The following is a 20,073-nucleotide window of genomic DNA, read 5'->3' as shown; positions in this document are numbered from 1 at the left end:
GAGTTCAGTAGCTGGTCAATGATAACCCTCAGGATGTTGACAGTGGAGGGGGGAGGGGGTAATGATTCACTGATGGTAATGCCGTTGAATATCAAGGGTGATAGTTAGATCCTCTCTTGTAGGAGATGGTCATTGGCACGTGTGTGGTGTGAGCGTTATTTGCCACTTGTTCGCCTCGAGCCTGGATATGGTCCAGGTCTTGATACAAGTGGACACGGGACTGCTGCAGTGTCGGAGGAGGATGGTGCTGAACATCGTGCAGCCATCGACTGCTAACGAGGCCGCCTTTTTTGACATTCTCTCTCTCTCTTTCTCTTTTCCAGTGTCCACCCCATCTGGCTTGAGACCCAGGGATGTCCGGTGGGCCCACACTGCTCCTGCTCCTCCTGGGCAACCTTGCCTCCTCCGCCCTGGGCTGCAACAAGGCTCTGTGCGCCAGCGATGTCAGCAAGTGCTTGTTACAGGTACGAGCATCTCCCTCGGTCCCTAGGCCCATGTATCAGCTCCGGGTGCCCCCCCCCCCTCCCCCCCCCCCCAGCTTACACGGTAAAGAGCTCCATGTCGGACCCCCACTGCCTGTTCAACTCTGGGCTTCGTGCCTCAGTGGGGTAGGGGGGGGAGGGGGGTGGGGGGTGGTGTTGGGGCACAGGTGGCAGCTATATATTAGAGGGCAGTGTTTTTCTGGAACTCCACATTCGAAGCCCTCGAAGCAGGTTCCTCCCCCGCTGTTTAAAATAAAGAATTCCCGGGATGCGGGCATCACTGGAAGGGGCCCCAACAGCTGTTGCTACCCAACCCTAATTGCCCCCTTTCCAATTGAGTGTGGCTCGCTTGTCCATCTCGGAGAGGGGCGATTGTTATGGGCCAGGGTTTAGAGAACCCCAAAGTGTATCATGGAGTTCACCTGACCCACAACTATTAATAGATTGTGGTACGGGGAACACACGGCCCACTCTACAGGGGTGGTACAGCAGGAAGGGAAAAGTATTTTTTAAAGCAAAACAACGTTTATTCTATGAACTCAAGTTAATCTTTTTAAAACATACAGTGAACATCTTAGCAACCATTAATTCAAATACAATCCCCAAAGAATACAACACTAAGTAATGCTTAATAAATTCCCAAACAATATCCAGAAGACAAAATAAACACCTTTTAACACTGAGATCAGGTTTAAATTCACTATTGAGAGCAGTTATTCCTTTGAAATCACCCAAATGAGCATTCTTGAGCTTGTAGAGAGACCCATGCACATCTGCTGGCTTTCACTACAGCTCTTCTCTCTGAAAACAAAACTAAAACCTCACTCTGTAGCAGCCTCCTCAAGAAGCAAAGTAAAGCAGACAGACAGCCCAGCTCCACCCACTCTCTGACATCACTGCAGTAATACACACCCATTTCTTAAAGGTACTCTCACATGACTCGATTAAGAGTCAAGTGCTGTTGTTTGGGGGGTGTGGAGTGGGGGGATGGTGGAGGTATGGAGACACGTGTAGGCCAGACCAGGTAAGGACGGCAGATTTCCCTCCCCCAAAGGAAGAAATTAGTGAACCAGATGGGTTTTTAAAAAAAGACACACGGTCATCATTATGAGATTAGCACCATATATTCCAGATTTTATCGAAATTGAATTTAAATTCCACCGGGATTTGAACTCGCGTCGCTCCTCTCGGAGGGCGGTGAATGTGTGGAATTCTTTCCCGCAGAGAGCTGGAGAGGCTGGGCCGTTAATTATGTTCAAGGCCGAGACAGACAGATTTTTAATCGGTGAGAGAATCGAGGGTTTATGGGGGTAAGGCGGGGAAATGGAGTTGGGGATTATCACATCGGATCAGTCATAATCTGATTGAATGAACTGAAATGGGCAGGGCAGACTCGATGGGCCGAATGGCCTACTTCGGCTCCTACGTCTGATGGTGTTACGGTCACACCATCCCTCTCCCTGGCAAAAGTCGGTGATTAAACCTGGTCTGTTTGCAACCTCGCTGTCGCCCTTGACCCCGAGATGTGTGTCTGACCTCTCACCCATGCCCTCACCAAGACCCACCTATTCCCACCTCCGCAACATTGCCCGACTGCCTTGCTGTCTCAGCTCATCCGCTGCCGAAACCCTCACCCGTAACCTTGTGACCTCCGGACTCGACCATTGCAGCTCACCCCTGGCCGCCGTCTCTCTCGTTCCGCCCTCTGTACCAGCTCATCCGAAGCCCTGTTGCCCCGTGACCCAGCTTGCAGCACATCTCATCGCCCCCCCCCCCCCACCTCCCCCCACCCACAACGCCCCATCAGCCGTCCCTACCTGTGCTCGCTGACCAGCGCTGCCTCCTGTTCCAGCAACACCCCAAATTTAATCCCATCCTCGTGTTCAAACCCCTCTGTGGCGTTGACCTCTACCCACCCCCAGCCTCACTATCTCTGGAATTTCTGCCACGCCCCACTGTGATCCTCCAGTTGTGGAACTCCCCATGGGCGGCACGTTAGCACAGTCGCTTCACAGCACCAGGGTCCCAGGTTCGATTCCCGGCTTGGGTCACTGCCTGTGCGGAGTCTGCACGTTCTCCCCCGTGTCTGCGTGGGTTTCCTCCGGGTGCTCCGGTTTCCTCCCACAGTCCAAAGATGTGCAGGTTAGGTGGATTGGCCATGCAGAAATTACCGTTAGGTTAGGTAGGGTTGCTGGGATACAGGGTTCGGGGGCTACGGGGATAGGGTGGAAGTGTGGGCTTAAATGGGGTGCTCTTTCCAAGGGTCGGTGCAGACTCGATGGGCTGAATGGCCTCCTTCTGCGCTGTAAATTCTATGAAGTCCGGCTTCTTGAACAGTCCCCCAACTCCACCCCCACCCCTCGCCACCCGCGATCTTAATCGCTGCGCCATCAACGGCCATGACTTAGCTATCTGGGCCCAGAAGCTCTCCCTGACCTGCTCCACCTCCCTTGCTCTCTCTCCTCCTTCAGGAAGCCCCTTAAAGACCAGGATTTTGGTCACCTGACCCTGATATCTACGATTGGAGGGTGGTGTCAAATTCTCTTGGCGTTTTTAATAAAAGTTGTTTTCAATAAAGAACATTCATGGATCCTGGACATTACTGACTGGGCCCAGTATTTGTTGTCCATCCCTAATCGCCCCTTGAGAAGGTGGTGGGTGAGCCGCCATCTTGAACTGGCTGCAGTCCCTGTGTGGTGTGGGTAACACCCACAGTGCTGTCAGGGAGGGAGGGCCAGGATTGTGACCCAGCGACAGTGAAGGAACGGCCGATATATTTCCCAGTCAGGATGGTGAGTGTGGGGCTCGGAGGGGGGGAACTTGCAGGTGGTGGAGTTCCCCATGTGTCTGCTGCCCCCTTGTCCTTCTAGATGGTAGAGGTGGTGGGTTTGGAAGGTGCTGTGGAAGGAGCCTGTTCTTTTGAGCAGAGAAGATTAAGGTGTGATTTAATTGAATCGTTTAAATCGATTAAAGGATTTGATAGGCCTGTGAGAGAGAGTTTGTTTTCTCCAGTGGAGGGGAAAAGCCCAGAACTGTTCCTGTTCCTGTGTAACAGGCTGGAGAAGGGGCTGAATGGGCCTCCTCCTGTTCCTGTGTAACAGGCTGGAGAAGGGGCTGAATGGGCCTCCTCCTGTTCCTGTGTAACAGGCTGGAGAAGGGGCTGAATGGGCCTCCTCCTGTTCCTGTGTAACAGGCTGGAGAAGGGGCTGAATGGGCCTCCTCCTGTTCCTGTGTAACAGGCTGGAGAAGGGGCTGAATGGCCCTCCTCTTGTTCCTGTGTAACAGGCTGGAGAAGGGGCTGAATGGGCCACCTCCTGTTCCTGTGTACCAGACTGGAGAAGGGGCTGAATGGGCCACCTCCTGTTCCTGTGTAACAGGCTGGAGAAGGGGCTGAATGGGCCTCCTCCTGTTCCTGTGTAACAGGCTGGAGAAGGGGCTGAATGGGCCACCTCCTGTTCCTGTGTAACAGGCTGGAGAAGGGGCTGAATGGGCCTCCTCCTGTTCCTGTATAACAGGCTGGAGAAGGGGCTGAATGGGCCTCCTCCTGTTCCTGTGTAACAGGCTGGAGAAGGGGCTGAATGGGCCTCCTCCTGTTCCTGTGTAACAGGCTGGAGAAGGGGCTGAATGGGCCACCTCCTGTTCCTGTGTACCAGACTGGAGAAGGGGCTGAATGGGCCTCCTCCTGTTCCTGTGTAACAGGCTGGAGAAGGGGCTGAATGGGCCTCCTCCTGTTCCTGTGTAACAGGCTGGAGAAGGGGCTGAATGGGCCTCCTCCTGTTCCTGTGTAACAGGTTGGAGAAGGGGCTGAATGGGCCTCCTCCTGTTCCTGTGTAACAGGCTGGAGAAGGGGCTAAATGGGCCTCCTCCTGTTCCTGTGTAACAGGCTGGAGAAGGGGCTGAATGGGCCTCCTCCTGTTCTTGTGTAACAGGCTGGAGACGGGGCTGAATGGGCCTCCTCCTGTTCCTGTGTAACAGGCTGGAGAAGGGGCTGAATGGGGCACATCCTGTTCCTGTGTAACAGGCTAGAGAAGGGGCTGAATGGCCATCCTCCTGTTCCTGTGTATCAGGCTGGAGAAGGGACTGAATGGGCCTCCTCCTGTTCCTGTGTAACAGGCTGGAGAAGGGGCTGAATGGGCCTCCACCTGTTCCTGTGTATCAGGCTGGAGAAGGTGCTGACTGGGCCTCCTCCTGTTCCTGTGTAACAGACTAGAGAAGGGGCTGAATGGGCTTCCTCCTGTTCCTGTATAACAGGCTGGAGAAGGGGCTGAATGGGCCTCCTCATGTTCCTGTGTAACAGGCTGGAGAAGGGGCTGAATGGCCCTCCTCTTGTTCCTGTGTAACAGGCTGGAGAAGGGACTGAATGGGCCTCCTCCTGTTCCTGTGTAACAGACTGGAGAAGGGGCTGAATGGGCCTCCTCCTGTTCCTGTGTAACAGGCTGGAGAAGGGGCTGAATGGGTCGCCTCCTGTTCCTGTGCAACAGGCTGGAGAAGGGGCTGAATGGGCCTCCTCCTGTTCCTGTGTAACAGGCTGGAGAAGCAACTGAATGGACCTCTTCCTGTTCCTATGTAACAGGCTAGAGAAGGGGCTGAATGGGCCTCCTCCTGTTCCTGTGTAACAGGCTGGAGAAGGGGCTGAATGGGCCTCCTCCTGTTCCTGTGTAACAGGCTGGAGAAGGGGCTGAATGGCCCTCCTCCTGTTCCTGTGTAACAGGCTGGAGAAGGGGCTGAATGGGCCTCCTCCTGTTCCTGTGTAACAGACTGGAGAAGGGGCTGAATGGGCCTCCTCCTGTTCCTCTGTAACAGGCTGGAGAAGGGGCTGAATGGGCCTCCTCCTGTTCCCGTGTAACAGGCTGGAGAAGGGGCTGAATGGGTCGCCTCCTGTACCTGTGCAACAGGCTGGAGAAGGGGCTGAATGGGCCACCTCCTGTTCCTGTGTAACAGGCTGGAGAAACAACTGAATGGACCTCCTCCTGTTCCTATGTAACAGGCTAGAGAAGGGGCTGAATGGGCCTCCTCCTGTTCCTGCGTAACAGGCTGGAGAAGGGGCTGAATGGGCCTCCTCCTGTTCCTGTGTAACAGGCTGGAGAAGGGGCTGAATGGGCCTCCTCCTGTTCCTGTGTAACAGGCTGGAGAAGGGGCTGAATGGGCTCCTCCTGTTCCTGTGTAACAGAGTGGAGAAGGGACTGAATGGCCTCCTCCTGTTCCTGTGTAACAGGCTGGAGAAGGGGCTGAATGGGCCCCCTCCTGTTCCTGTGTAACAGGCTGGCGAAGGGGCTGAATGGGCCTCCTCCTGTTCCTGTGTAACAGACTGGAGAAGGGGCTGAATGCGCCTCCTCCTGTTCCTGTGTAACAGGCTGGAGAAGGGGCTGAATGGGCCTCCTCCTGTTCCTGTGTAACAGGCTGGAGAAGGGGCTGAATGGGCCTCCTCCTGTTCCTGTGTAACAGGCTGGAGAAGGGGCTGAATGGGCCTCCTCCTGTTCCTGTGTAACAGGCTGGAGAAGGGGCTGAATGGCCCTCCTCCTGTTCCTGTGTAACAGGCTGGAGAAGGGGCTGAATGGGCCTCCTCCTGTTCCTGTGTAACAGGCTGGAGAAGGGGCTGAATGGGCCTCCTCCTGTTCCTGTGTAACAGGCTGGAGAAGGGGCTGAATGGGCCTCCTCCTGTTCCTGTGTAACAGGCTGGAGAAGGGGCTGAATGGGCCTCCTCCTGTTCCTGTGTAACAGGCTGGAGAAGGGGCTGAATGGGCCTCCTCCTGTTCCTGTGTAACAGGCTGGAGAAGCAACTGAATGGACCTCCTCCTGTTCCTATGTAACAGGCTGGAGAAGGGGCTGAATGGCCCTCCTCCTGTTCCTATGTAACAGGCTGGAGAAGGGGCTGAATGGCCCTCCTCCTGTTCCCTGTGTAACAGGCTGAAGAAGGGGCCATTCTCCTCAAGTAAGGAGACCAGGGCCGGGATTCTACCCTATCCGGCGGGGCGGGGGTCCCAGTGTCCCGGTCACAGACTCTCCCAGTCCCTCCCGGTCACAGACTCTCCCAGTCCCTCCCGGTCACAGACTCTCCCAGTCCCTCCCGGTCACAGACTCTCCCAGTCCCTCCCGGTCACAGTCCCTCCCAGTCCCTCCCGGTCACAGACTCTCCCAGTCCCTCCTGGTCACAGACTCTCCCAGTCCCTCCCGGTCACAGACTCTCCCAGTCCCTCCCGGTCACAGACCCTCCCAGTCCCTCCCGGTCACAGACTCTCCCAGTCCCTCCCGGTCACAGACTCTCCCAGTCCCTCCCGGTCACAGACTCTCCCAGTCCCTCCCGGTCACAGACTCTCCCAGTCCCTCCCGGTCACAGACTCTCCCAGTCCCTCCCGGTCACAGACTCTCCCAGTCCCTCCCGGTCACAGACCCTCCCAGTCCCTCCCGGTCACAGACTCTCCCAGTCCCTCCCGGTCACAGTCTCTCCCGGTCACAGACCCTCCCAGTCCCTCCCAGTCCCTCCCGGTCACAGACTCTCCCAGTCCCTCCCGGTCACAGACTCTCCCAGTCCCTCCCGGTCACAGACCCTCCCAGTCCCTCCCGGTCCCAGACTCTCCCAGTCCCTCCCGGTCACAGACTCTCCCAGTCCCTCCCGGTCACAGACTGTCCCAGTCCCTCCCGGTCACAGACTCTCCCAGTCCCTCCCGGTCACAGACTCTCCCAGTCCCTCCCGGTCACAGACCCTCCCGGTCACAGACCCTCCCAGTCCCTCCCGGTCACAGACCCTCCCAGTCCCTCCCGGTCACAGACCCTCCCAGTCCCTCCCAGTCCCTCCCGGTCACAGACTCTCCCAGTCCCTCCGGTCACAGACTCTCCCAGTCCCTCCCGGTCACAGCTTCTCCCAGTCCCTCCCGGTCACAGTCCCTCCCGGTCACAGACTCTCCCAGTCCCACCCAGTCACAGACCCTCCCAGTCCCTCCCGGTCACAGACTCTCCCAGTCACAGACTCTCCCAGTCCCTCCCGGTCACAGACTCTCCCAGTCCCTCCCGGTCACAGACTCTCCCAGTCTCTCCCGGTCACAGACTCTCCCAGTCCCTCCCGGTCCCAGACTCTCCCAGTCCCTCCCGGTCCACAGACTCTCCCAGTCCCTCCCGGTCACAGACTCTCCCAGTCCTCCCGGTCACAGACTCTCCCAGTCCCTCCCGGTCACAGACTCTCCCAGTCCCTCCCGGTCACAGACTCTCCCAGTCCCTCCCGGTCACAGACTCTCCCAGTCCCTCCCGGTCACAGACTCTCCCAGTCCCTCCCAGTCACAGTCCCTCCCGGTCACAGACTCTCCCAGTCCCTCCCGGTCACAGTCCCTCCCGGTCACAGTCCCTCCCGGTCACAGACTCTCCCAGTCCCTCCCGGTCACAGACTCTCCCAGTCCCTCCCGGTCACAGACTCTCCCAGTCTCTCCCGGTCACAGACTCTCCCAGTCCCTCCCGGTCCCAGACTCTCCCAGTCCCTCCCGGTCACAGACTCTCCCAGTCCCTCCCGGTCACAGACCCTCCCAGTCCCTCCCGGTCCCAGACTCTCCCAGTCCCTCCCGGTCACAGACTCTCCCAGTCCCTCCCGGTCACAGTCCCTCCCGGTCACAGACTCTCCCCAGTCCCTCCCGGTCACAGACCCTCCCAGTCCCTCCCGGTCACAGACTCTCACAGTCCCTCCCGGTCACAGACTCTCCCAGTCCCTCCCGGTCACAGACTCTCCCAGTCCCTCCCGGTCACAGACTCTCCCAGTCCCTCCCGGTCACAGACTCTCCCAGTCCCTCCCGGTCACAGACTCTCCCAGTCCCTCCCGGTCACAGACTCTCCCAGTCCCTCCCGGTCACAGTCCCTCCCAGTCCCTCCCGGTCACAGACTCTCCCAGTCCCTCCCGGTCACAGACTCTCCCAGTCTCTCCCGGTCACAGACTCTTCCAGTCCCTCCCGGTCACAGACTCTCCCAGTCCCTCCCGGTCACAGACTCTCCCAGTCCCTCCCGGTCACAGTCCCTCCCAGTCCCTCCCGGTCACAGACTCTCCCAGTCCCTCCCGGTCACAGACCCTCCCAGTCCCTCCCGGTCACAGACTCTCCCAGTCCCTCCCGGTCACAGTCCCTCCCAGTCACAGACTCTCCCAGTCCCTCCCGGTCACAGACTCTCCCAGTCCCTCCCGGTCACAGACTCTCCCAGTCCCTCCCGGTACAAGCTCTCCCAGTCCCTCCCGGTCACAGACTCTCCCAGTTCCTCCCGGTCACAGACTCTCCCAGTCCCTCCCGGTCACAGACTCTCCCAGTCCCTCCCGGTCACAGACTCTCCCAGTCCCTCCCGGTCACAGTCCCTCCCAGTCCCTCCCGGTCACAGACTCTCCCAGTCCCTTCCGGTCACAGACTCTCCCAGTCCCTCCCGGTCACAGACTCTCCCAGTCCCTCCCGGTCACAGTCCCTCCCAGTCCCTCCCGGTCACAGACTCTCCCAGTCCCTCCCGGTCACAGACTCTCCCAGTCCCTCCCGGTCACAGACCCTCCCAGTCCCTCCCAGTCCCTCCCGGTCACAGACTCTCCCAGTCCCTCCCGGTCACAGTCCCTCCCAGTCCCTCCCGGTCACAGACTCTCCCAGTCCCTCCCGGTCACAGACTCTCCCAGTCCCTCCCGGTCACAGACTCTCCCAGTCCCTCCCGGTCACAGACTCTCCCAGTCCCTCCCGGTCACAGACTCTCCCAGTACCTCCCGGTCACAGACTCTCCCAGTCCCTCCCGGTCACAGACTCTCCCAGTCCCTCCCGGTCACAGACTCTCCCAGTCCCTCCCGGTCACAGACTCTCCCAGTCCCTCCCGGTCACAGACTCTCCCAGTCCCTCCCGGTCACAGACTCTCCCAGTCCCTCCCGGTCACAGACTCTCCCAGTCCCTCCCGGTCACAGACTCTCCCAGTCCCTCCCGGTCACAGACTCTCCCAGTCCCTCCCAGTCACAGTCCCTCCCGGTCACAGACTCTCCCAGTCCCTCCCGGTCACAGACTCTCCCAGTCCCTCCCGGTCACAGTCCCTCCCGGTCACAGTCCCTCCCGGTCACAGACTCTCCCAGTCCCTCCCGGTCACAGACTCTCCCAGTCCCTCCCGGTCACAGACTCTCCCAGTCTCTCCCGGTCCCAGACTCTCCCAGTCCCTCCCGGTCACAGACTCTCCCAGTCCCTCCCGGTCACAGACCCTCCCAGTCCCTCCCGGTCCCAATCTCTCCCAGTCCCTCCCGGTCACAGACTCTCCCAGTCCCTCCCGGTCACAGTCCCTCCCGGTCACAGACCCTCCCAGTCCCTCCCGGTCACAGACTCTCCCAGTCCCTCCCGGTCACAGACCCTCCCAGTCCCTCCCGGTCACAGACTCTCACAGTCCCTCCCGGTCACAGACTCTCCCAGTCCCTCCCGGTCACAGACTCTCCCAGTCCCTCCCGGTCACAGACTCTCCCAGTCCCTCCCGGTCACAGACCCTCCCAGTCCCTCCCAGTCCCTCCCGGTCACAGACTCTCCCAGTCCCTCCCGGTCACAGACTCTCCCAGTCCCTCCCGGTCACAGACCCTCCCAGTCCCTCCCGGTCACAGACTCTCCCAGTCCCTCCCGGTCACAGACTCTCCCAGTCCCTCCCGGTCACAGACTCTCCCAGTCCCTCCCGGTCACAGACTCTCCCAGTCACAGACCCTCCCGGTCACAGACTCTCCCAGTCCCTCCCGGTCACAGACTCTCCCAGTCACAGACCCTCCCGGTCACAGACTCTCCCAGTCCCTCCCAGTCACAGACTCTCCCAGTCCCTCCCGGTCACAGACTCTCCCAGTCCCTCCCGGTCACAGACTCTCCCAGTCCCTCCCGGTCACAGTCCCTCCCGGTCACAGACTCTCCCAGTCCCTCCCGGTCACAGACCCTCCCAGTCCCTCCCGGTCACAGACTCTCCCAGTCCCTCCCGGTCACAGACTCTCCCAGTCTCTCCCGGTCACAGACTCTCCCAGTCCCTCCCGGTCACAGACTCTCCCAGTCCCTCCCGGTCACAGACTCTCCCAGTCCCTCCCGGTCACAGTCCCTCCCAGTCCCTCCCGGTCACAGACTCTCCCAGTCCCTCCCGGTCACAGACCCTCCCAGTCCCTCCCGGTCACAGACTCTCCCAGTCCCTCCCGTCACAGACTCTCCCAGTCCCTCCCGGTCACAGACTCTCCCAGTCCCTCCCGGTCACAGACTCTCCCAGTCCCTCCCGGTCACAGACTCTCCCAGTTCCTCCCGGTCACAGACTCTCCCAGTCCCTCCCGGTCACAGACTCTCCCAGTCCCTCCCGGTCACAGACTCTCCCAGTCCCTCCCGGTCACAGTCCCTCCCAGTCCCTCCCGGTCACAGACTCTCCCAGTCCCTTCCGGTCACAGACTCTCCCAGTCCCTCCCGGTCACAGACTCTCCCAGTCCCTCCCGGTCACAGTCCCTCCCAGTCCCTCCCGGTCACAGACTCTCCCAGTCCCTCCCGGTCACAGACTCTCCCAGTCCCTCCCGGTCACAGACCCTCCCAGTCCCTCCCAGTCCCTCCCGGTCACAGACTCTCCCAGTCCCTCCCGGTCACAGAATCTCCCAGTCCCTCCCGGTCACAGTCCCTCCCAGTCCCTCCCGGTCACAGACTCTCCCAGTCCCTCCCGGTCACAGACTCTCCCAGTCCCTCCCGGTCACAGACTCTCCCAGTCCATCCCGGTCACAGACTCTCCCAGTCCCTCCCGGTCACAGACTCTCCCAGTCCCTCCCGGTCACAGACTCTCCCAGTCCCTCCCGGTCACAGACTCTCCCAGTCCCTCCCGGTCACAGACTCTCCCAGTCCCTCCCGGTCACAGACTCTCCCAGTCCCTCCCGGTCACAGACTCTCCCAGTCCCTCCCGGTCACAGACCCTCCCAGTCCCTCCCGGTCACAGACCCTCCCAGTCCCTCCCGGTCACAGACTCTCCCAGTCCCTCCCGGTCACAGACTCTCCCAGTCCCTCCCGGTCACAGACCCTCCCAGTCCCTCCCGGTCACAGACTCTCCCAGTCCCTCCCGGTCACAGACTCTCCCAGTCCCTCCCGGTCACAGCCTCTCCCGGTCACAGACTCTCCCAGTCCCTCCCGGTCACAGTCCCTCCCAGTCACAGACTCTCCCGGTCCCTCCCGGTCACAGACTCTCCCAGTCACTCCCGGTCACAGACTCTCCCAGTCCCTCCCAGTCACAGTCCCTCCCGGTCACAGACTCTCCCAGTCCCTCCCAGACAGCCAGGTGTATGTACTCGTTCAGTGATTCCCTAATCCTTTCCCCAGTGGGCACAGCTCTGTTTAATCTTCAATGTAAAGATGTGTTGTGCTGCAGTGCGAATTCAACATTAATCTTCATCAGCACTTGCCCTGTCAACTTTCACACCCCTCTGTCTCCATGTTTGAGTGGGTATGGGAGTGCAGGGGTGGTTGAGGATGTGTGAGGTGCCTTGACCTCTGGTGTGTTTTAAAGCGTTTCTCTTGTTCTGCCAGGAGCTGTGTCAGTGCCAGCCTGTGGGATTGGACTGCCCCTGCTGCAGGGAGTGCATGCTCTGCCTCGGGGTCCTGTGGGACCAGTGCTGTGGTTGTATCGGTAAGTCGGCATCTCGTCCGCCCGCCCAGTGCGACCCTCCTCACCCCCACTCTGCCATTCTCCCCCCCCCGCCCAGTGTGACCCTCCTCACCCCCACTCTGCCATTCTCCCCCCCCCGCCCAGTGTGACCCTCCTCACCCCCACTCTGCCATTCTCCCCCCCCCCACCCAGTGTGACCCTCCTCACCCCCACTCTGCCATTCTCCCCCCCCCGCCCAGTGCGACCCTCCTCACCCCCACTCTGCCATTCTCCCCCTCCCCCGCCCAGTGTGACCCTCCTCACCCCCACTCTGCCATTCTCCCCCCCCGCCCAGTGCGACCCTCCTCACCCCCACTCTGCCATTCTCCCCCCCCGCCCAGTGTGACCCTCCTCACACCCCACTCTGCCATTCTCCCCCCCCGCCCAGTGTGACCCTCCTCACCCCCACTCTGCCATTCTCCCCCCCCGCCCAGTGTGACCCTCCTCACCCCCACTCTGCCATTCTCCCCCCCCGCCCAGTGTGACCCTCCTCACCCCCACTCTGCCATTCTCCCCCCCCGCCCAGTGTGACCCTCCTCACCCCCACTCTGCCATTCTCCCCCCCCCCGCCCAGTGTGACCCTCCTCACCCCCACTCTGCCATTCTCCCCCCCCGCCCAGTGTGACCCTCCTCACCCCCACTCTGCCATTCTCCCCCCCCCCGCCCAGTGTGACCCTCCTCACCCCCACTCTGCCATTCTCCCCCCCCCCGTGTGACCCTCCTCACCCCCCCTCTGCCATTCTCCCCCCCCCCGCCCAGTGTGACCCTCCTCACCCCCACTCTGCCATTCTCCCCCCCCCCGCCCCGCCCAGTGTGACCCTCCTCACCCCCACTCTGCCTGGATGAGTGCGGCTCCGACAACACTCGAGAAGCTCAACACCATCCAGGACCTGAGGAAGGAGCAGTGCTCCGAAAGCTCGTTTTTTTTTAAACAGTCCAGCACAGAACAGGCCCTTCGGCCCTCGATGTTGTGCCAAGCATTGTCCGAAACCAAGATCAAGCTATCCCACTCCCTGTCATTCTGGTGTGCTCCATGTGCCTATCCAATAACCGCTTGAAAGTTCCTAAGGTGTCCGACTCCACTATCACAGCAGGCAGTCCATTCCACACCCTAACCACTGTCTGAGTAAAGAACCTACCTCCGTCATCCCTCCTATATCTCCCACCCTGAATCTTATAGTTATGCCCCCTTGTAACAGCTACATCCACCCGAGGAAATAGTATCTGAACGTCCACTCTATCTATCCCCCTCATCATCTTATAAACCTCTATTAAGTCGCCTCTCATCCTCCTCCGCTCCAAAGAGAAAAGCCCTAGCTCCCTCAACCTTTCCTCATAAGACCTACCCTCCAATCCAGGCAGCACCCTGGTAAATCTCCTTTGCACCCTTTCCAATGCTTCCACATCCATCCTATAGTGAGGAGCTAGTGATTTTAAACAAAACTGTTGGACTTTAACCTGGTGTTGTAAGACTTCTTACTGTGCTCACCCCAGTCCAACGCCGGCATCTCCACATCCAGGACAAAGCAGCCCCGCTTTGATCGGCACCCCATCCACAAACATTCACTCCCTCCACCACCGACGCACAGCGGCAGCAGTGTGTGTACCATCTACAAGATGCTCCGCAGCCACTCACCAAGGCTCCTTCGACAGCACCTTCCAAACCCACCACCTCTACCATCTAGAAGGACAAGGGGGCAGCAGACACATGGGGAACTCCACCACCTGCAAGTTCCCCCCCCTCCGAGCCCCACACTCACCATCCTGACTGGGAAATATATCGGCCGTTCCTTCACTGTCGCTGGGTCACAATCCTGGCCCTCCCTCCCTGACAGCACTGTGGGTGTTACCCACACCACACAGGGACTGCAGCCGGTTCAACATGGCGGCTCACCCACCATCTTCCCAAGGGGCAATTAGGGATGGGCAATTAATGCTGGTGCCGATGTATCCCTGCCCACAGCTCCTGAAAGCTCTCCACACCCCAGGTTAATGTTTATCCCTCTCCAAACAGCATTTGCCTCCGTCCTGGTTTCGTTACCCATTGCACATCTCACATCCCAATCAGACACAAACACTGAGGAATCCCCGTTACCTGTCCCCAAACCAGCCCACCCCCTTGCCCCCGTTACCTCCACCGCGGACTGTCCCACTCTCTTGACATTCACCGCCGGTTGGCCTCCAAGCGTTTTCTCTTTGGGAGCGGAGGGAGAGGGTGGAGGGAGAATTGGAGGGAGAGGGTGGAGGGAGAATTGGAGGGAGAAGGTGGAGGGAGAATTGGAGGGAGAGGGTGGAGGGAGAATTGGAGGGAGAGGGTGGAGGGAGAATTGGAGGGAGAGGGTGGAGGGAGAATTGGAGGGAGAAGGTGGAGGGAGAATTGGAGGGAGAGGGTGGAGGGAGAATTGGAGGGAGAGGGTGGAGGGAGAATTGGAGGGAGTTGACTCGCTGATGGTGACTCTGCTCTTGGCACAGGGCTGTGCAGTGACCGGAGCCGGCAGCAGAGCCGGCCCTCATCCCGGAGCTTACTGGAGGACCTGCCGCTCCCAATCCCCTCACTCTTCCGAGCGCTGAGCACCGTGTCGGAGAACGACCAGCCCATGGACTGGACAATCATCAGCATCAGTGTGGAGGAGGAGCTCCAACAGCGGAACCACCCACACCACCTGGTCCTGGCAGCCAGGGAAGGTAACAGCAGCCAGGCCTCCCTCACCCTCCTTCCCTCGCACTCCCTCACCATCCCTCCCTCAGTCTCCCTCCCTCACCCTCCTTCCCTCACACTCCCTCACCCTCTCTCACACTCCCTCCCTCAGTCTCCCTCCCTCACCCTCCCTCCCTCGCACTCCCTCACCCTCCCTCCCTCAGTCTCCCTCCCTCACCCTCCTTCCCTCGCACTCCCTCACCCTCCCTCCCTCAGTCTCCCTCCCTCACCCTCCTTCCCTCACACTCCCTCACCCTCTCTCACACTCCCTCTCTCACCCTCCTTCCCTCACACTCCCTCCCTCAGTCTCCCTCCCTCACCCTCCTTCCCTCACACTCCCTCACCCTCTCTCACACTCCCTCCCTCAGTCTCCCTCCCTCACCCTCCTTCCCTCACACTCCCTCCCTCAGTCTCCCTCCCTCACCCTCCTTCCCTCACACTCCCTCACCCTCCCTCCCTCAGTCTCCCTCCCTCACCCTCCTTCCCTCACACTCCCTCACCCTCTCTCACACTCCCTCCCTCAGTCTCCCTCCCTCACCCTCCTTCCCTCACACTCCCTCACCCTCCCTCCCTCAGTCTCCCTCCCTCACCCTCCTTCCCTCACACTCCCTCACCCTCCCTCCCTCAGTCTCCCTCCCTCACCCTCCTTCCCTCACATTCCCTCACCCTCCCTCCCTCACCCTCCTTCCCTCACACTCCCTCACCCTCTCTCACACTCCCTCCCTCAGTCTCCCTCCCTCACCCTCCTTCCCTCACACTCCCTCACCCTCTCTCACATTCCCTCCCTCAGTCTCCCTCCCTCAGTCTCCCTCCCTCAGTCTCCCTCCCTCAGTCTCCCTTCCTCAAACTCCCTCACACCCCTTCCCTCACACTCGCTCAAACTCCCTCCCTCCCTCACCCTCCTTCCCTCACACTCCCTCAAAATCCCTCCCTCACCCTCCCTCAAACTCCCTCACCCTCTCTCACACTCCCTCCCTCATTCTCCGTTCCTCAGTCTCCCTCCCTCACCCTCCTTCCCTCACACTCCCTCGCCCTCTCTCACCCTCCCTCACTTTCCCTCCCTCACTTTCCCTCCCTCACACTCCCTCCCTCCCCCTCCCTCCCTCCCCCTCCCTCCAGCTTGCTCCCCTCCCTCCCTCACACTTCCTGAAACTCCCTCACCCTCCCTCCCTCACACTCCCTCAAATTCCCTCGCCCTTCCTCCCTCACTCCCTCACCCTCCCTCCCTCACCCTCCCTCCCTCACCCTCCCTCCCTCACCCTCCCTCCCTCACCCTCCCTCCCACTCCTCCCTCCCACTCCTCACTCTCCCTCCCACTCCCTCACTCTCCCTCAAGCTCCCTACCCTCCTTCACATTCCCTCAAACCCCCTCCCTCACACTCCCTCCCTCACACTCCCTCCCTCACACTCCCTCCCTCACCCTCCCTCCCTCACACCCTCAACCTCCCTTGCCCTCTCTCACCCTCCCTCACTCTCCCTCCCTCAAACTCCCTCACCCTCCATCCCTCAAGCTCCCTCACCCTCCATCCCTCAAGCTCCCTCCCAGTCACTCCCTCAATCTCCCTCCCTCAAACTCCCTCGCCCTCTCTCACACTCCCTCTCTCACGCTCCCTCCCTCACTCTCCCTCCCTCACCCTCCCTCAAACTCTCTCACCCTTCCTCAAGCTCCCTCCCTCAAACACCCTCCTTCCCTCACACTCCCTCCCTCATTCTCCCTCCCTTTCTCTCCCTCCCTCACTATCCCAAAGTGACTCTCCCTGCCTCACTCTCCCTGCCTCACTCTCCCTGCCTCACTCTCCCTGCCTCACTCTCCCTGCCTCACTCTCCCTGCCTCACTCTCCCTGCCTCACTCTCCCTGCCTCACTCTCCCTGCCTCACTCTCCCTGCCTCACTCTCCCTGTCTCACTCTCCCTGTCTCACTCCAACGCTCCCTCATTCATTCTCCCTGCTAACCCTTCCCCGTTCACTTTCCCTCCCTCACTCTCCCACCCTCCCACTCCCTCCTTTCCACCCTCCCACTCCCTCCTTTCCACCCTCCCACTCCCTCCCTACATCCCTCCCACTCTCCTTCCCTCACTCTACTTCCCTCACTCTCGCACTCCCTCACACCCACTCTCCCTCACACCCACTCTCCCTCACACCCACTCTCTCTCTCCCCCGCTCTCTCACTCCCCCGCTCTCTCACTCCCCCGCTATCTCTCTCCCCCGCTCTCTCACTCCCCCGCTATCTCACTCCCACGCTCTCTCACTCCCCCGCTATCTCACTCCCCCGCTATCTCACTCCCCCACTATCTCACTCCCCCGCTCTCTCTCTCCCCCGCTCTCTCACTCCCCCGCTATCTCACTCCCCCACTATCTCACTCCCCCGCTCTCTCACTCCCCCACTATCTCACTCCCCCGCTCTCTCACTCCCCCACTCTCTCTCTTCCCCGCTATCTCACTCCCCCGCTCTCTCTCTCCCCGCTCTCTCACTCCCCCGCTCTCTCACTCCCCCACTATCTCACTCCCCCGCTCTCTCACTTCCCCACTATCTCACTCCCCCGCTCTCTCACTCCCCCCACTCTCTCTCTTCCCCGCTATCTCACTCCCCACTCTCTCTCTCCCCGCTATCTCACTCCCCCGCTCTCTCACTCCCCCACTATCTCACTCCCCCGCTCTCTCACTCCCCCACATCTCACCTCCCCGCTATCTCACTCCCCCGCTCTCTCACTCCCCCACTCTCTCTCTTCCCCGCTATCTCACTCCCCCGCTCTCTCTCTCCCCGCTCTCTCTCTCCCCCGCTCTCTCACTCCCCCGCTCTCTCACTCCCCCGCTCTCTCACTCCCCCGCTCTCTCACTCCCCCGCTCTCTCACTCCCCCACTATCTCACTCCCCCCGCTATCTCACTCCCCCGCTCTCTCTCTTCCCCGCTATCTCACTCCCCCGCTCTCTCACTCCCCCGCACTCTCTCTTCCCTGCTATCTCACTCCCCCGCTCTCTCACTCCCCCGCACTCTCTCTTCCCCGCTATCTCACTCCCCCGCTCTCTCACGGCCGCTCTCTCCTACCTCGCCCGCCCTGCCTTGCCATCGCTCTCCCTCTCCATCACCTATATCCATCACTACACTCACTCCTCTATTCCCCACCCTCTCCGTACATCTGCTCTCCTGTTCATGCCCCCACTCCCACCTTCACCTCGTCACCTCCGCCCCCATGCCCTTCATTGCCTTCCCCTCCAATCCCCTTCCTTGCAAGATGATAGGAGCAGAGAGGGACTAAGTCAGCAGGCGGGTGTCTGCGGGGGGGGGGGGGGGGGGGGGGGGGGGTTGGGAGTCGTGCGTTTCACCAGGAACGCTCTGTGGCCGGGGAGGTGTTTGGGGGGGGGGGGGGGGGGGGGGAGAAGAGAGGGGTGGGAAGAGAGGGGGGGGGGAAGGAGAGGGGGGAGGGGGGTGAGAAGAGAGGGGAGGGGGGGAAGGAGAGGGGGGGAGGAAGGGGGGGTAGAAGAGGAGGGGAAGGGGGGGAGAAGAGAGGGGGGGGGGAGAAGAGAGGGGGGAAGGGGGGGTGGAATGGGGGGAGAAGAGAGGGGGGAAGGGGGGGTGGAAGGGGGGGGAGAAGAGAGGGGGGTGTTGGTGGAGATGAGGGGAAGTCACTAAACGTGACTCACCAACCTCGCTCAGGTCAAGTGTGAATCTCTCTCTTTCCCTCTCCTTCTCTCTCTCCCTCCCTCTCCTTCTCTCTCTCCCTTTCCAGACTCGGCAGTCGGACCAGGCCCAGGGGGAAATGCCACAGCTGCGTGCACTGTGGTCTACTTCAACAGCTGCATGTCCACCAACCGTTGCCGGCACTCCTGCGAGTCGATGGGGGCCACCAAGTACCGCTGGTTCCACAATGCTTGCTGCGAATGCGTGGGCCCTGACTGCCGGGGCTACGGCAGCAAGGAGGTCGGCTGCGCTCGCTGTGACACCTGAGGGGAGGCATCAGGCATGAGAGCGCGGGGTATAGGCCACAGTCTGCCAAGGGACCTCTCTTTCTCTCTCTCACACACACACACGCAAACCCTGACGTGCCTCCTTTTCTTTTGTTGTTTTGTAGGTAGAGGAGGGGAGGGGATGGGTAGTAGTAGGGTAGGTTGTAGTTGCCATAGGATTTTTTTTTAGGTTCTTCGCACCCTGCTAATGCTTTTCCTCAGCCCATTTTTCCCCGCCCCTTTTGATGGGGACCAAACACCTGACTTGAATCAGTCCTGCATTCCTGTAGTCATTAGCCACCGCCCTGCCACCCACCTTTCCCATTGTGTTGAATGACTTATCACGACAGGGCAAGTGATTTGTCGTATGTGCACAGCCATTTTGTGTTCCCATTTGGCAGCCATTTTGAGAACCTGCGATTTGCCACAGCAGCCATGTTGGGCAACCATGACAACATTTTGAAAACCTATGACCTGCCAGGGTAGCCATTTTCAGTTTCATGGGGGCCATTTTGGGAACCTGCGATTTGCCACGCCAACCATTTTGAGTCCCCGCCGCAGTCATTTTGAGAACCAGCAATTTACCACAGCAGCCATTTTGCATCCTGCCAATCTGATAATAATGAGATGGCTCACCTTTTTTTCCTGAAAAGGCCAAGCCTGCGGGAATAGGGGAGGGAATCTTGAGCATCCAGAGATAGAAGAGGGCTCTTGGTTTAAGTTCTCATTTCCATCAGAGGTCCCCTGAGAGCATTGGCCTAGGTAGGAGTCCCATCCCCATTTACCAGATTCTGTCTCGCCATCTCCCTCTTTCCAGTCAGACATCTTTCGAAGCAGCTTAAATTCTTAATGCCCTGGAGACCAGGGGAAGCCTGGGGCTCGCCGTGAAGAGGCTGCTCTGGTGTTTGCGGGGGGGTGGGGGGGGGGGGGGGGGGGGGGGTGCGGTGCATGGGGAACACTTGAGACAAAAAAAATCCTCATGCCAGGAAAGGGTCAATGGAATGTGGCCAACACTCACTCCCGAGCAATGGCAGCCAGAAGAGGCTCGGCCCCCTGAGGGGGGCTGGGAGTTTCCTGTGGCCCCTCCTCCACCAGACGCTCTCTGGTCAAGAATCAAAATGGCCACTGTCTTGGGGCCCCACCAGCGTTTCCCTTCTCGATCTCGCGGGCTCGCTTTGTGCATAAACTTAGGCGCGACTGTTACTGCGCTTATTTTGTGTGCGCGGGATAAATATTTTTGTCTGTTTTTAATTTTTAAAAAAGTAACAAGCTTGAGTCGTCATTATTGTTCTTCAAAGGGGTCCTGAATACTCCGCTCCCCCTCCCCCCAATACA

At 59.9% G+C, this 20,073-nt stretch overlaps 1 protein-coding gene across 1 annotated transcript; it reads left to right on the top strand.

Moving 5' to 3' along the window:
- Window positions 1–312: 312 nt before the first annotated feature.
- Window positions 313–19,647, top strand: LOC119951741 (twisted gastrulation protein homolog 1-like). Its single transcript, XM_038775052.1, has 4 exons — window positions 313–464; window positions 11,978–12,077; window positions 14,568–14,780; window positions 18,522–19,647. The coding sequence occupies exons 1-4, from the start codon at window positions 354–356 to the stop codon at window positions 18,737–18,739; spliced, it is 642 nt and encodes a 213-aa protein (XP_038630980.1). The 5' UTR covers window positions 313–353; the 3' UTR covers window positions 18,740–19,647.
- Window positions 19,648–20,073: the final 426 nt, after the last annotated feature.

Source organism: Scyliorhinus canicula, chromosome 17 (assembly GCF_902713615.1).
Source record: "Scyliorhinus canicula chromosome 17, sScyCan1.1, whole genome shotgun sequence".
NCBI lineage: Eukaryota > Metazoa > Chordata > Chondrichthyes > Carcharhiniformes > Scyliorhinidae > Scyliorhinus > Scyliorhinus canicula.
Note: the sequence above shows the minus strand (reverse complement) of the source record. Positions and strands in the feature narration are given on the sequence as shown.

What these genes read in the sequence shown, in the direction of transcription:
- LOC119951741 (XM_038775052.1), top strand. Translation starts at nt 354, where the DNA reads ATGTCCGGTGGGCCCACACTGCTCCTGCTCCTCCTGGGCAACCTTGCC. An exon ending in TCAGCAAGTGCTTGTTACAG is followed by an intron (nt 465 to 11,977) that starts GTACGAGCATCT and finishes TTGTTCTGCCAG; the next exon opens with GAGCTGTGTCAGTGCCAGCC. An exon ending in CCAGTGCTGTGGTTGTATCG is followed by an intron (nt 12,078 to 14,567) that starts GTAAGTCGGCAT and finishes CTCTTGGCACAG; the next exon opens with GGCTGTGCAGTGACCGGAGC.